Source organism: Chiloscyllium punctatum, chromosome 11 (assembly GCF_047496795.1).
Source record: "Chiloscyllium punctatum isolate Juve2018m chromosome 11, sChiPun1.3, whole genome shotgun sequence".
Classification (NCBI taxonomy): Eukaryota; Metazoa; Chordata; class Chondrichthyes; order Orectolobiformes; family Hemiscylliidae; genus Chiloscyllium; species Chiloscyllium punctatum.
This window is the reverse complement of record NC_092749.1, coordinates 29,951,013-29,968,756: the sequence shown is the minus strand read 5'-3', so window position 1 is coordinate 29,968,756 and position 17,744 is coordinate 29,951,013. Positions and strand designations below refer to the sequence as shown.

Here is a 17,744-nt window from a genome sequence, read left to right as displayed (position 1 = left end):
AAACATTGAATGTTTTCAAGGAGGAGTTACACATAGGTCTTGGGGCTGAAGGGATCAAAGGGTATGTGGAAGAAAGCAGAGACAGCGTACTGAGTTGGATGATCAGCAATGACCATCTTGAATGGCAGAGCAATCATGAAGGGCTGAATGGCCTACTCCAGTTCCTCATTTCAATGTTTTGATGATATCGGTATACTGCACAGACAGAATTACCTGTTGGTTAGTGTAAAAAGCAGGAGGTGGAGTGGGTGGATGAAATCTCCAGGAATAAGCCCAGCATTGGCAACCCTTTAGTGGAAAATATTCTTAATCATCATTCCAAATGACATCATGTTAAGAGATTCAAGATCACACCAGACATAAATAACCCATTCCACAAATTGTTCAAACTAATTGGTATGGTTGCATCCTACATAGGCAGAGGAACACTAAAATCTCTCTCATGCCATGTCAAACAATATTTTCCTTGAACCTGGTCAACTGCTCTGATGCAAGATTAGAGACTTGACATTTTTTCCCTCCCCGCACAGATGCTGACTAACCTGCTGAGTATTGCTAGCGTTTTCTGGTTTTATTTTCAAGCAATGTAACTGCCTGAACTGGCAGAGTTCTATTATTGACACGAAACCGCCAACAAAACATGTTGGGAATCTTCAATTGACAAAGGGGCATGCAGCCAAACATTTTTTAAAAAGCACAATACTTAATGCAAAAGACTCTGAAGGTCTCCTGACTGCACTTCAAACCAACAACAGTATTGCTTCCATCTTTAGCAAAGTTCTCATTTGGGAGTCCTCTGGAAATCTCTTTCCAACACAAGGAACAGATGAATTTCTGAAATCCTGTGCACAGTTTATAAAATTACTGCCATCTGTTACAAAACAGCAGATAGTTTCCTCTTTCAACCATTCAAGACCACCCTTCACTCCATCCAAACTAGTTTTGATATATTTTAGGAGCAAAATACTTCTGAATCAGAAGCAGTCACACAACATTTCCTGAAACTGGAAAGATGATATTCTTCTTTTCTATTCATGGCTGATCTTTTACACTTCCCATTAAACCATTTGACAATTTCTTCCAATCGGTTTGCCATTTCCATTACTTCATTCACAGAGTTTCATCCCTTCGATCTATCATGAATGCTTGCCAACTCACATGGTTCTTACCCTCAGTTTTCATCATCTCTCCAGTCATTTTCTCAATTGCCCTGTTACAGAGAGGTCACAAGAGGAAAGGGAAAGTTGGGCTGGATATTGACAACCTTTTCATATTCCACCCTATCAGTTGGTCATAGATCACAACTAAAGTCATCCTAAAGACACGGAGTTTATCATTAATATGACTGTTAATAATCAAGAGGCAATAATCATGCAAAATCAAGTTTGAATTGAATGAGTGAGTGAGTCAACATGTTAAACAGTATAAAGCAGTAATAGGCTTTGTGTAAACTAAAAAGTGCGACAATACAGACTGTGTACAGGATTGTTATAAAAAGTGGAGTTCAAATCTCTGCATGACTCAATTCAAGGCAAGAGTAAAGAGTGAGCTTGATTTGCTTACTATCAAGAGGATCAAAGCGGACCAACAGATACCAGTCGAGATCACATTTCTTTCACCTAATTAACTAGATGAGCATAATTGCATAGCCAGTTGAACATCTTACTTCTAAGTCAATAAGTTTCCAGTAGAAATGATCTTCAAGTAATTTACATCAGCGTCTTAACATTGCGAATAATGGTAACTAGACAAGCATAATCAGGTGCATTAATTCCAACATAAAATAAATGTAGTAGTTTAAACTCAGCATAATGCTGAAATGATCAGACAACATTGATAAAAATGGTCTAGCTAACTCACCCTTCTACCAATAAAATCACTTACCTTTTCTGCTTACTACAGCAAAACCTAGAATCCAAATTACTTTTTATATTTCCAAAACCCCTGGCCTCACTGCTCAACCCAGAATTCCATTTGAGTATTAATACACTCAAGCATATGACTACATCTTTCTTTATATTTTCTTCCTAACTGGCACCCATGTGGATTTACCAGAATCATCTTAACTACCTATTTCTTTACCTCATTATGAATGATGCATAAAGACTTAAAATCTTGTTCACTGAATAGTCTAAATTTTCAAAATCTTGAAGGGAGGGGGAGTGTGGAACATTCCACCTACTTGAATATCTAGTGTCAAAGGGCTATTTTGCCTTCCACAGAGATGCCTGTCCCTCTTTTGAGCCTCAGTAATCCATAAACAAAAGAAGATATTTGATGGTGCCTTCAAAGCTACAAAACAGCTTCATCATCAATACTCTTCTGACTCAGGAATATAATGCAGTTTCTCATGTATGTGCGAGGGGCTGCTTTAAAGAAAATCATTAAGGAAGTATGACCTTCACTGGCTACCCATGTGAAGGTAGCAGTGAGCTCACTTTCATGAACCGCTACAGTCCATTCGGTGTGCAACGTGGGTGCAAGAGAGGGGGAGCTCCAGGACAGTCACAACCATCAGTGTGAAACACCAAGAATCTTGTCCAGCCTGATCTCCAAGTGACTATGACATCGTTCATTATTTGGTGCTTTTGTTTTTACTTCAGGTGTTTGATCAATATTTGTAGAGAGGTCTGCTGATCTTGAAACTGCCCGTACTATTTAGCTCCTTGGCCATTTCATCTACCCTTACAAAAAAACCAATCAAGAAAAACATCCATAATGGAAGGGAAAAAGAAGGAAATTGGGAAAATGATTCCTACCACATAACACTATTTAAGAGCCGCATATTCAATTTGGCAGCTCAGTGCGATATACTTACATATGCCACAATGAGAAACATTTTGAACTATACTGAAACATCAGTCACAGAGGAACTTCTGTTAGAGAAGGGTAGGGGAAGCTTAAGGAATGAACAAGATCACATCTCAAACTGTTACTTTCCATTTTCGATTGTTACATTCATCGAAACTAAAAGATTTTCTATTAAAGGGGAAGCCTAAGGGCTCTGACAGAAGTGAAACAAAGATGCCAGCTAACCTCAAAAGAAAGCTGCCTGCAAAGATCGAGTGTATAGGTCTCCCCCTTTCATGATATCAGCCCTACCCTTGCTCGGAGTTAATGGGTTCTTCAAGAGTTCAGTAACTTGGGTGACATTTAAACAGATTAACCACATTGAGGTATTCTCCGACAGCAAATCAGTGAATCAGAAATTTTCACAGAATTAAATAAGTCGCTCGAATATACACAAGGGATTGGGTAGAAGTTGAAATATTAGACTTTCAAAATATTTGAAAAATATATACTTTTCATTGAGAAATGACATTCCACAAACTTGACTTTCCTCAGGGAAAATGTGGGCGTTCATTACTAACATCAACTTCAAAAATCCAGAGCACCTCTCTAAACAATATCAAGATACTTTTACATTTGAGCCAAATAGCTTAAAGGCAGATTTTCAAGAGTTGTGATTTCTACTGGTTTATAGACTGGCAGATGGGTGGGGGATTGGGGGTGGCTCAACAGCTCTCCCTATGGGAAGGCGTAGAACCATCAAGAGCAACTTAGGGGTTTCCATCTTTAACTGAGCATGTGTGGCCTCCATGTGTTTTCATCAGATGTCAGTGTGTCTTGACAGAGATGACTGACAGAAACAGGGCATTTCGGATGCAGGCATATTCAAACTTTGGGTTAGTCCAGAGACATCAACATTGGAATGCTGGAAATTTCAAAACAATGAGAGAAAAACAGGGTGACCAGCCAATATTGGAAAGGGAAAAATTCAACTACATTCAGCTGTGCTCATTCCCCAGAGCTTCTCAAATGGCCTACCACACATACCTAACCTAAGATTATTTGCTCTTTGGAAAGAAAGGCAATATTTAGTATTGTACTGTACATGAGCCCAGTCTGCGTGGGTTTCCTCCAGGTGCTCCAGTTTCCTCCCACAAACCAGAGATGCGCAGGTGAGATGAATTGGACATGCTAAATTGCCATAGTGTTCAGGGATGTGTAGGTTAATTGCATTAAGTTAGGGGTAGGTGGATAGGTCTGGGTGGGTTATTCTTCAGAGGGTTGGTGTGAATTTGTTGGGCCGAAGGACCTGCTTTCACACTGTAGGGATTCCAAAAAAAAATGTCTGTGAAGGAGAAGATCATTACCTGTTTGGTTTTTGTTTTGCTGTAGGTATCTAAAATCGGCTTCTTCCTCTCCTTGACAGCCGATTTTGAAAAGTAATTTTCCAGCTCTTGGATATTAATGGAGGGCTCTTCAAGTGCTGCCCAAATTGGCAAGGTTTCCGTTTCCCTATATAAAACAAAATAAACATTCGCTTTAGATCAGGAATATTCTCAAAATCAAAAACTTCTTGATTTGAAGAACAATCAAGGGCTGACTTGCAAATTATTTAAGGAATATCATTCCAGGCACTCGTGGGCAGTTGTAAGGTGAATGCTTTATTTTAGTATCTCGGCCTAATCGAGACAAGGAAGTTTTGCAAACGGACAATGTAATGGGAAACCAGCAATTGCTATTTCACTAATCGATCAAAAAACTCTTCAGGTTAAAGACTTTTAAGAAAGTGTTTCCAGCAGCCGGCTGCAGATTAAACCCTGGTAATTCTCCAGTCATTACATCATGCCTCAACAGAATAGATCGCAGATGTTGAACATGATATCCAACACCAAACAAAAACTACTTCCAAAACAGCAGCAGTCGGGACATATTGTCAGGAAAAAAATAATTAGCTATTTAGCATTTCACTTTTTCTTTTGAAAATAAAAAACAGAAATATATGGAATTAAACTAAAAAAAAACTGAATCTGGGATTCTACCAAAAAGCCTCTTCACAGCTAAACTATCAACTGAGCAATGCAGCAAAATATTTTATTTGCATTCACTTTAGATAAAATGGAATGTAAAGCAATAGTTAGGCAGCAATAAAAATTGCTGAGAATTCTGGAGCTGAAATGGCAGCTGCTAGTAGATCTGCAGCTGAAAGCATTGTGTGGATCATTACTTCATTTCTGGATCTCCTGCTCAAACTCCCAATACTGCAAATTTACAAAATTGCCCAAATTTTCACAAGTGTAGATTATGGAGAAAATAATAACAGTCCATTGTCTCTTGAAGCTTTCCTGTTAAGGTCTTATTGAAGCAGCTGAAGATGATTACGTATAGACACTACCTAAAGCAAATCCAGCAATGATATGCTGGGACTCAAATTATTGTTCAACAACTTTAACCACTTTCCACTGTTTTGGGCTAATCTGAAACAGCAAAGACTTTTCCACACCCTTCGCCTCTCCGACTCCAAATCAAAACTCATAACTGTATCCTCGGCCCACCCATCTTCAGCTGTAATCTTCCCTCTAGAAGATCTAAAATGGGGATTCTTGCTGATGATTATGTAACGTTCAGCAAAAAGTTTACAACTCCAGGCACTTAAGCAGTCATGTCCAAATGCAACAACACCTGGACACATTCCGATTGGGATGATAAGTAGCAAGTAACATTTATGCCACACAAAGGCCAGGAAGTGACAACCTCCAACAGGAGAATCCAATCAATCAATCACTCCATACCATTCAATGCTACTACCATCACTAAATGTTCTACTATCAATGTCGTCAGGTTTACCATTGATGAAAAACTGAACTGGACAAGCTACATAAATACAACGGTTCCAAGAGCAGATCAGAAACTGGGAATTTTGTGCCAAGTTCTAACTCCCTAAAGCCTATCCACCATAACCAAAAGTCAACAGTGCGATGGAATACTCTCCACTCCTTACAGCCGATTAATCAACTTTACGTAGCACTGGTGTCATGATCCTATCCCCCAGCGACAGGATTGTGACTAGTTCCAGGTGTCACACATTTGAAAGATTGTGAAGACTTGGAATAAGGTACAGAGGGGATTGATGAGACTAGTACAGAGGAGGGCAGGGAATAGAATTACATGGATGTGCTGGAGATGGCAGTGTCATCAACAAACATGACCTTCTTTTACCTTTTCTCTTTCATCTTCCTTTTTTTTTTAAAAAGACGTGCTGTTCAGCAGCAACGGCAAAAAGCAGCAGCCTGATGTGACCAGTGGCAAGAGTAACATGATCGGGCTGCAAGGCAATGACAGCAAGCTGCCTGAGGGCAGCAGTGGGGACAAGGTCACACCCAAAGCAGTTGGTGGGGATTGTTTTTGGGGCAGTGTTGAGCACTGAGAGGAGTGCAAGACCAGAATGGCCAGACCCTTACAGACAGTGGTATTGATCTGTTAACAGTTGCTTCTTTGTTTTTGTTCCTTTTAGGAAGGACTGTAATGTTTATCTATTTTAAACTTTCTTATTCTTATTTCTCTGCTTTGTACCCAAGATGGTGCCAAACGTGGCAACTTGTAGACTTTTCACTGTACCTGTGTGACGGTAAACCTAATTCAGATTGACAGGGAGAAAGCAGCCCACTCGATTAACACAACAAACACTTTCAAGGTGCACTCCAGCTTCAGCAGCAATGCACGATGTGAAACATCTACAAACCACACTACAACAACTCACCAAAATTCCTTTTAAAGCACCTTGAAAATCTGCAACCTTTCCAGAACATTCCTGTGGGTGTACCTACATTACATGGAAGGGAACAGTTAGAGTCCTTCACCTTTTTGGATATTTTCTAACCAACCTGCTCAGAGATGATATTACACACCATCTCAATTTAGGGCTCCTAGCTCAAGAGGTAGTGACACTACCACTTGGACTTCATCTTTGCAAGGGCAATTAAGAATGGGCAAAACTGGCCTAGACAGAGAAGCCCGTACCCCATTAATAAATAAATTCCCATGCCCATTCTCCAAAACATTCATTTTGATTCCTTCTGGTATTTACTCAATTATTTTTTGAATGTTACTATTCAATCTACTTCCGCTACCCTTGCAAGTCATAACTTTGTTTACAAAAAGTGAACATTCCTTATGCTAGCTCTGATTCTTCCTCAGCTCACTGACTAATCAGTGCATTCTGATTAATCACTCGACTGCCCTGGTGTTGCGACTGTCAGCTTTTGTATGACACTTTGGGCCCTCCTTAAAATAAAGGTAAAATCAAATGAATCATGTGATCTGTTTGGATTTCTATGCAATAACACACCTGTGTATCAAAAACGCAGCGGCCCTTGTCGAGATCAACTAAAGAGTCACGAAATATTCATATCCGAAAGCAAAAACAAGAGAAACTGTTTTTACTGTGTACAGAGCACCATTGACTAGAATTTTGGACTGTGGAAAAGAGCTCTTGTAGAAAAAAAAGACAGCAGCTGGTCCCTTGAAAAATACCTGGCAAAGCATGGGAGGCAACATGGTTCCTGTTAAAAGGGACAAATCCTGTGGGTAAACTAAAGACTCCAGGAGACTTGTGCTAGACAGACTGGGATGCAAAAATCAATGAGGACCTTATTCCGGAAGATCAGTGCAAGGATTCTCAAAAAACGGAGGGAACCATCTCTCGACAGTGACTCAAATATTATGACTCAGTGAATCAGGGAGTGAGTGTGGATGGTTTCAGATAACAACTGCAGTCCTGCAGAGAGGGGGTCGTAATGTGTATGTGTATGTGGGATTCTTTGGCAAATTAAACACCAATCAGGGGTTTTCATGTCGAAAATGGAGAGTACAAACAGTAATTTGATAGTACTATAGAGACCATGCACAGAGACAGGCCCTTGGGCCCAAACTAGTCCATGCCGAACAAAATGTCCAGCCACACAAACCCTCATTTCCCAGCACTTGGCCGACATAGTTTTAAAATCTTTCCTTTCCATGTATTTGTCCAAATGCCTTTGAAATGTTGTTAATGTACCTGCCTCAACCACTACTGCTGGCAGCTCATTTCATATGCATACCACCCCTGATGTAAAACAAAAAGCCCATCACATTCACTTTTACTCTTTCCCTCTAACTGATGCCATCTCATCCTCCATTTCCCAACCCTGGGAAAAAGACTGAGTGCATTCACCCTATCCATGCCTCTTATACACTTCAAGACGATCCCCCCTCAGTCTTCCACGTTCTAAAGAAAAAAGTCCTAGCTTGTCCAACCTCTCCATATAACCTGAATATTGAGTCCTGGCAACATCCTTGTAAATTTCTTCTGCACTCTTTCCAGTTTAATAACACCCTTCCTATAGCAAGGTGACCAAAACTGAACACAATCTGCCAAGTTCAGCCTCACCAACATCCTGTAAAATTGCAATGGAACTTGCCAAATTCTATACTGAATGCCTTAACTGATTAAGACCAGTGTGCCAAAAGCCTTCTTCACTGCCCTGTATCTTCAGAGAACCATGCACCTGAACCCCAAAGGTTCCTCTGTTTCACTACACTCCTTAAAGGCCTTACCATTCACCATGAAACTCTTACCTTGATTTGACTTTCCAAAATGCAAGACCTCACACTTACCTGTATTAAACTCTATTTGGCATTGCTTGGCCCATGTCCCCAGCTGATCAAGGTCCTACTTCAATACCGGTCTCACTGTAGATGACACTAAAATAGGCGGTATCATGGACAAATCTACTAATCATACCTTGATATTCTCATCCAAATCATTGATATAGATAATAAACAGCAATGGGCCCAACCCCTGAGACACTCCACTAGTCACAGGCCTCCAGTCTGACCAGCATCCTTCCAGTATCACCCTCTGCTTCCTATCATCAAGCCAATCGTGCATCCAATCTGCCATCTCCCCTGGATTCCATACGATCTAACATTCCAGAGCAGCCTACCATGTGGAACCTTATCAAAGGTCTTACTCAAATCCATGGAGACTACATCTATCACCCTGCTCTCATCAACCTTCCTAGTCACTTCAAGGAACTCTAACAAATTTGTGAGGCATGATCTCCCACACACAAAGCATGTTGAATACTCCTATTCAAACCCTCTCTTTCTGAATGCATGTATACCTTATCTCTCAGAATCTTCTCACGTAACATATGTTATAGGTTTAATTCCAGGTTTTTCTTTGCAGACCTTCATAAGGTCACAACATTCGCTACCCTCCAGTCTTCCAGAATTTCACCCGTAGCTAACAACGATGCAAAAGTAACAGCCAAGCCCTCTGCAATTTATTCTCTAGTCTCTTGCAGTGTTCTTGGATACATTTGGTCAGGACCAGGAGATTTATCTACGTTCATACATCAACTAGACACAAAAAGACATACCCACTCTCACTAGTACCCTTACATACAGGTGAGGAAGGACACCGCTTAGACTGGGACAACACACCCATCCTAGGACAAGCCAAGGAGAGACATGCAAGAGAATTCCTAGAAGCATGGCATTCCAACTGGAACTGTATCGAGTTGGACTACATCTACAACCCTCAGAAAAAGAACAGGAAATGACATCACCAACCCAAAGAAACGAAAACACAAATAGAAAGCAGCACATAACCCTAGTGCATCACCGGAAGCTCACTGATGTGACTCAGCACGGTGACAAAACGTCTGAAAACGAACCTTCCAGCTCAGACAGCAAACTTACATCCAGAACTTTCGTACATTGTAATACATCCAGTACCACCTCTACTGTGATAATGGACTGTCCAAGATATTACCATTAACTTCCCCAAATTCCCAGGTCTTCATGTCTTTCTCCATAGTAAATACAGGAGCAATATTCATTGAGGACCTCACCAATTTCCTGCAGTTCTACACATACATGCCTACTTTGGCCCCTGAGGGTTGTTATTCTCATTCTAATTATTCTTTTTCCTTTAATCTATTTAAAAGAATCTCTGAATTCACCCTAATTTTTTTCAGCCAAGGCTATCTTGATATGCACTTGATAAGGCAAAGGTGCAGTCAGTGTGATGGGTTGCAGTGTGTCAAATTTAATGCAAGGATTAGGAATAAGAGTGATGAACTCAGAGCATGGATCAGTATTTAGAACTATGATGTTATGGCCACTACGGAGACTTGGATATCACAGGGTCAGGAATGTTGGTTGGATGTTCCAAGGTTTAGATATTTCAAAAGGAATGGGGTGAGGTATAAAAGAGGTGGAGGAGTGGCATTGCTACTCAGGGCTAGTATCACAGTTGCAGAAAGGGAGGTAGTCGAGGAGGGTTTGTCTATAGAATCAGTATGGGACAAAATCAGAAACAGGAAAGGAGCAGTCACTTTACTGGGAGTTTTCAACAGACCCCCAATAGCAACAGAGACACTGAGGGGCAGATTGGGAAGCAGATTTTGGAAAGGTGTTGAAGTAAAAGTGTTGTTGTCATGGGTGACTTTAACTTCCCAAATATTGATAAGCACCTCGTTAGTTCAAATAGTTTGGATGGAGCAGTTTTTTTTCCCCCAGGTTGTGTCCAAGAAGGATTCCTGATGCAGTATGTAGATAGGCCGACCGGAGGGGTGGCCATATTGGATTTGGTGCTTGGCAATAAGACCATAAGACATAGGAGTGGAAGTAAGGCCATTCGGCCCATCGAGTCCACTCCGCCATTCAATCATGGCTGATGCGCATTTCAGCTCCACTTACCAGCGTTCTCCCCGTAGCCCTTAATTCCTCTAGACAACAAGAATCTATCAATCTCGGCCTTGAAGATATTTAGCGTCCCGGCTTCCACTGCACTCCGTGGCAATGAATTCCACAGGCCCACCACTCTCTGGCTGAAGAAATGTCTCCGCATTTCTGTTCTGAAATGACCCCCTCTAATTCTAAGGCTGTGTCCACGGGTCCTAGTCTCCTCGCCTAACAGAAACAATTTCCTAGCATCCACCTTTTCAAAGCCATGTATTATTTTGTACGTCTCTATTAGATCTCCCCTTAATCTTCTAAACTCCAACGAATACAATCCCAGTATCCTCAGCCGTTCCTCATATGCTAGACCTGTCATTCCAGGGATCATCCGTGTGAATCTCCGCTGGACACGTTCCAGTGCCAGTATGTCCTTCCTGAGGTGTGGGGACCAAAACTGGACACAGTACTCCAAATGGGGCCTAACCAGAGCTTTATAAAGTCTTAGTAGTACATCTCTGCTTTTATATTCCAACCCTCTTGAGATAAGAGACAACATTGCATTCGCTTTCTTAATTACAGACTCAACCTGCATGTTTACCTTTAGAGAATCCTCGACTAGCACTCCCAGATCCCTTTGTGCTTTGGCTTTATTAATTTTCTTACCATTTAGAAAGTAGTCCATGCTTTTATTCTTTTTGCCAAAGTGCAAGACCTCGCACTTGCTCACGTTGAATTCCATCAGCCATTTCCTGGACCACTCTCCCAACCTGTCTAGATCCTTCTGTAGCCTCCCCACTTCCTCAGTACTACCTGCCTGTCCACCTAACTTTGTATCATCGGCAAACTTTGCTAGAATGCCCCCGGTTCCCTCATCCAAATCATTAATATATAATGCGAACAGCTGTGGCCCCAGCACCGAACCCTGCGGGACACCGCTCGTCACCGGCTGCCATTCTGAAAAAGAACCTTTTATCCCAACTCTCTGCCTTCTGTTAGACAGCCAATCCTCAATCCATCCCAGCAGCTCACCTCGAACACCAATCCATCCCAGCAGCTCACCTCGAACACCAGGTCAGGTGTCAGATCTCTTGGCAGGAGAGCATTTCTTGAACTTATTATACTCAAGGAAAGGGATAGGAAGAGATGGTATTGGAAAATATTTAATTCGGGGAAAGGGAATTACCATGCTATTATGCAGGAATTGAAGCACCTAAATTGGGAACAGATGTTCTCAGGGAAATGCACAAGTGTGGAGGTTGTTTAGGCAGCACATGCTGATGGCGCTGGACAGTTTTGACCCACCAAGGCAAGGAAGGGATGGTAGTGTGAAAGAACCTTGGGTGACAAGGGATGCGGAAAATCTAGTCAAGAGGAAGAAGGAAGCTTACTTTTGGTTGAGAAAGCAAGGATCACAAGGGGCTTTAGAGGGTTACAAGGTGGCCGGGAAGGTACTGAAGAATGGACTTAGGAGAGCTACAAAGGGGCATGAAAAAGCTTTCGCTGGTAGGATTAAAAAACTCTAAGGCTTTCTACACTTATGTGAGGAACAAGAGGATGGTCAGAGTGTGGACAGAACTAGTGCCTGAAGTCGGAAGAGACAGGGGAGGTCCTTAATGAATACTTTGCTTTGGTATTCACTATTGAGAGGGAACTTAACATTACTGAGGACAGTGTGAAACAGACTGATATATTTGAACAAATTGATATTACGAAGGAGGATATGCTGAAAATTTTGAAAATCATAAATTATAGATAAATCACCTGGGCCAGATGGGATATACCCAAGGTTTCTCCAGGAAGCAAGGGAAGAGATTGCTGCACCTTTGGCGATGATCTTTACATCATTGTCCACCGGAGTAGTGCCAGATGATTGGAGGGTGGCAAAGGTTATTCCCTTGTTTCAAGAAATGGAGTAAGGATAATCTTGGGAATTATAAACCAGTCAGTCTCATATCTGTGGTGGGTAAAGTACTGGAGAGGATTCTGACAGACAGTATTTATGATTACTTGTAAAACCATAGTTTGATTAGAGATAGTCAGCATGCCTTTGAGAGGGGCAGGTCATGCCTCACAAACCTTACTGAATTCTTTGAGCATGTGAGAAAACACACTGATGAAGGTAGAACAGTGGAGTGGTGTACGTGGGTGTTAGCAAGGCGTTTGATAAGGTTGCCCAACGGTAGGCTCATTCAGAAAGTAAGGAGGCATGGGATACAAGGAAATCTAGCAGTCTGGATACAGAATTTGATCAAGGCAGATGGCAAGTATTCAGCCTGGAGCTCGGTTACCAGCAGTGTTCCACAGGGATCTGTTCTGGGACCTCTGCTCTTTGTGATTTTTATAAATGAATTGGATGAGGAAGTAGAAGGGTGGGTTACAAAGTTTGCTAACGACATGAAAGTTGGTGGAGTGGTGGTTAGTGTGGAGGGCTGTTGTAGGTGCAAAGGGACATTGACAGGATGCAGAACTGGGCTGAGAAGTGGCAGATGAAGTTCAATCTGGAAAAGTATGAAGCAATTCACTTTCGAAGGTCAAATTTGTATGCAGAACACAGGGTTAAAGGTAGGATTCTTGGCAATGTTGAGGAACAGAGGAATCTTGGGGTCCTTGTCCAGATATTCCTCAAAGTTCCTCCCCAACTTGATAGGGTTGTCAAGAAGGCATATGCTGTTTTGGCTTTCATTTGTAGGTGTCGAGTTCAAAAGCTCTATAAGGCCTTGGTTAGACCACACTTGGAATATTGAGTTCAGTTTTGACTGCCTCATTATAGGAAAGATGTGGAAGCTTTAGACAGGGTGCAGAGGAGATTTTCCGGGATGCTGCCCGGACCGGAGGGCAGGTCTTAGGAAGAAAGGTTGAGGGAAATACGGCATTTCTCATTGGACCAATGAAGGACGAGTGGTAGCTTGATAGGGGTGGACAAAATAATGAGAGGGGTAGATAGAGTGGGTAGCCAGAGATTTCTTCCCAGGTCAGAAATGGCAATCACGAAGGGGATTAATTTTAAAGGTGATGGAGGAAGGTTTAGGGAAGATGTCAGAAGTAGGTTCTTTACACAGAGTAGTGGGTGCACGGAATGCACTGTCAGCAGTCATTGGAGAGTCAGATACATTAGGAGCATTTCAGCAACTCTTGGATCAACACATGGAAGATAGTAAATGAAGGGTACAATTTTGTAAATTAAATAAATTTACAAAAAGGCAAAATGTGTACTACAAGGATAAATTATGTAAACCAATTGGAACCAACCATTTCATAGAAGTGCAAATTAAGCTTGAAGACCAAAACCTCAGTCATATGGTAATTTTCCAGATTTAACATCAACTTTAACAATTTCAGATCATAGTCTCAATCCTTCATCCTTCCTTGTCCGATCTTGCTTCTTTTCCTTTGTAATTTTTGATCTTCATCTTGCTTTTCTCATATGCTTTCATACAGCAGCTGTTCAGTATTCTGCCATTCACAACTCCTCTGCACCTATCTCACATTGGTTTATTTTTGTCCCATCACTTCTCCCTTTGTTTCTGCCCCGTAAAATCATTTAGGAATCTCCTGTATTCCACCCCATCCTTCACTGACATTTCGATTAGTTCCTTCATCCTCCCTACTTAACATAAAAGTTCTTTACCCACCATTCTGATGAAAAGACCTTAACCTGAAATTTTAACTGTTCCTCTCTCAAAATGCTGCCAGGATTGTTCAATACATCCAAAGCAGGGGGTTTTGAAGAGTCACTAGACACGAAATGTTAACTCTGCTTTCTCTCCACAGACGCTGCCAGATCTGAATTTTTCCAGTAATTTCTATTTTTGTTGCTGCTGAATATTTCCCCTTTTCTTTTTGTAAGCCATCCTTTTTGCTACTTTACATCAGCAACGTGGCAGATGAATCTGTCAACGCAAGCACGCAACACTAAGGTTTCAGATACTGAACAGTAGCACTGCATTATCACACGTGTAGGCACAAATTTGAGCAGGGAAAGGCTCTGTCTGTCTGTCATCCTATGCATCAGTTTTCAAGCATGGTCTGGTTTGCCACTGCCTGCTGCTCAAACTGCGACAAATGATTACTGAAACTAATTCATACCACATCAGTGCTCATACGCGGCAACATGATTTAATTTCCCTCTTTGCCTTTGTTATATTTCCAAAACACCAAGAGACAGTGCTGAACTAATGATGCAAGATCAACAAGGGCACAAACCTCTTTGCAAACAGACTACGTTAATGACCCTTGAAAGCCATAATCCCCGACAAAATTCAGAGAGCAGAAGCCAATTTAATGCAAACAACAAGACTGCCTTCCAGTACTGCACATAAACAAAACCGATCTGGATCAAAACCTGACCTGACGTGCCTGTGCTTTTACAGACGTGATAATATTGCACAGTCCTCAGAATCCATTTCCACGGTCTACACTCTCCATTTGGGATCAATTACCGTATTTAATGTTTGAGCTGTACACTTGTGAGATGTATCATGGTTATTGACAGGATAAATGTTGAGGAAGTATTTTGGCTCACATCTTGTGGTGATATTGGGAACAAAACTTTCAGAGAATGCTGTAGTATAACCGACAGCATTTTTGTGGTTCCACGCGAAAACAAGATAGGAGGAAAATCCAGAAGATGCCACTATTGATTCTACCTTACTCCAGAGGGTGCCTAAGCCAACATCAATTATGGAACTAACAGGAATTTCAAGACTTGCACAGTTATTCTTGCTGTAAAATCACTTGAACAGTTATACTACACTGAACTGGGCATAACTGGATTTTTGGAGACTTACCAACTTCATATCTGTTGAAAAATAGTTTTGGTTGCCCTAAAAACTAACTTTTTTGCAGAATATCAAATTTCTCCATAATCACCATATCCTTTTCCAAAAGGTAGTTCACCACTATCTGAAAGTCATCTTATTCGGGGAGGTGATGGCCTAGTGGTATTATCACTGGACTGTTAATCCAAAGACTCAGCTCATGATCTGGGGACCTGAATGTGAATCCCGCCACAGCAGATAGTGGAATTTGAATTCAATAAAATGAAAATTTGGAATTAAGAAACTAATGATGATCATGTTTCTATTGTTGATTGTCAGAAAAAACCCATCTGGTTTGTTAATGTCCTTTAGGGAAGGAAGCGACCATCTGGTGTACATGACTCCAGACCCACAGAAAATCAGGTTGACTCCTAACTGCCCTCTGGGCAATGAGGGATGGACAATAAATGCCGCTTAGCCAGCAACCCCCTTATCGCTTGAATTAATAAAAGGAAAAAAAAGGGGTTTCAGGGACAAGAAATTTTCAGTTATGAGGTTACATTGAAGAAATGGGGACTCTTCTTGGACAGCAGACAGCCAAGAAATGATCTGATAAAGGTTTTCAAAATCATGAGCTGGTTGGAGAGAGGAGATCTGGAAAAGCTGCTCTGGTTTGTTAAAAAGTGTACTGACAGATGTGTAAATGAAGCAAAGATAACATGAAGGGGAAAAAAAAACATGATACAACAGATAGTGAGGGTATGCCTGGAAATCTGGTGGAAGCAGGCTCAATTGAGGCATTCAGGTGGTGATTGGCTGGTTATAGTTTGTAAAGAAATGGGCGGGGGGGAGACAGCAGGAGATTTGCATTAGGTAATGATGCCCATTTGAAGAGCCAGTGTAGGCACAATTGGCTGAATGGGTTTCCTCCTGCACAGTAACAATTGTGTGGAATTTGACCTGTTCTGTTCCTGTTCTATTTGCCTTCCTTCCAAAACTATTGCTAAACCACTTTCAAATCATAGATTGCTGTGTTAATGAGTGGCTAAATACATACAATTCAAAATCTGTCCACATCGCATTGTTAAACCATTTACATTCCCTTCCACATCTTGAGCCTTCTCCACTTACACACATTTTGAAATGCCAGTCACAACTATTTAAATGAAAAAAGGTTCTTGTCATGAATATTTGAAATAAAATAAATTCTTGGATGATATAATCAAAATGATATCAGCGAATGATTCAGTGAACGATATTCACTCACTCAAATCTTTTTCCTGGATGCTAAATCTGACATGTGCACTATTTTAAAAACCTTCACCTATTAGGACCAAAAAGCAATTTGTGTTTGTCTGGCACCTTTAAAAAGGTAATGAAAATGCCCCAAAGTGTTTTACAAGATTACACGAAATTTAGCACTGAGTTATTCAGATAGGTGACTGAAAATAGGATCCAAGTAGATCTGAAGGTGTATAGGGGGGGTGAAGAAAAGAGAAAGAAAATTTAAAAAAACAAAAAGAAATACGAAGGACAGCTAACCAGAAAGAAAACAAAAAAAGAGAGCAAAAAGGAGAGAGAAAAGATAAGATGAAAATGAAAAGGATGTGAGTTGGAAAGCTTTAAACAGTGGATCATTCAGCATTTAATGTCTTTGGCAGGCAAAGGGTACCCCACTTATATTGCAAGTAAAATTGGAATTGCACAAGCAGCCAGAATTGGAGGACCACAGGTATCAAAGTGGAACATTAAAATGGTAATGCTAGCATCCAGTGAGTTAAACAAAGCATCTTACTCAATATCACCATGATTAATACAGACCTACTGAAGCAGTCCGTGCTCAAATGCAACAAGATCTGGACAATATCCAGGCTTGGGTCAACGAGTGTCACACAAATGCCAATGATCATCACCAATAAGAGACACTCTACCCGATGCCCCTTGACATTCAACAGTATTACCATTACCAAATCCCGCACTGTCAACAACCTTGGGGTCCCCATTGACCAAAAACTCTACTGGACACATCACGCAAGCACAGTGGCTCCAAGAGCAGTTCAGAGGCTAGGAATACTGCAGCGGCACAAGTCAGGAGTGTGATGGAATACTCCCCACTTGCCTGGATGGGTATTGCTCCAACAACACTAAAGAAGGTTGATGCTATCCGGGACAAAGTAACCCGCAGAACTGTCACCACATCTACAAACATTCAATCCCTCCACCACTGGTGCTCAGTAGCAGCTCTGTGTACTATCTACAAGAAATCCACTGCAGAAATTCAGAGATCCTTAGACAGCACCTTCCAAATCCATGACCAATTCCACCTAGAAGGACAAAAGCAGCACGTACTTAGGAATACCACCACCTGCAAATTCTCCTCCAAGCCACTCACCACCCTGACTTGGAAATATACCACCGTTCCTTCAGTTGTTAGGTCAAAGTCCTGGAATTCCCTCCCTACTGCTATAGTGG

General features: G+C 41.3%; 1 protein-coding gene across 2 annotated transcripts in view; it reads right to left on the bottom strand.

Moving 5' to 3' along the window:
* Window positions 1-17,744, bottom strand: part of fmn2b (formin 2b) — a 482,131-nt gene that overhangs the window by 297,433 nt on the left and 166,954 nt on the right. For both annotated transcript variants that reach the window (XM_072580571.1, XM_072580572.1), the window contains one exon: window positions 4,158-4,302. In XM_072580571.1, the coding sequence (XP_072436672.1) occupies window positions 4,158-4,302 (145 nt within the window). The remainder of the gene's footprint in view (window positions 1-4,157; window positions 4,303-17,744) is intronic.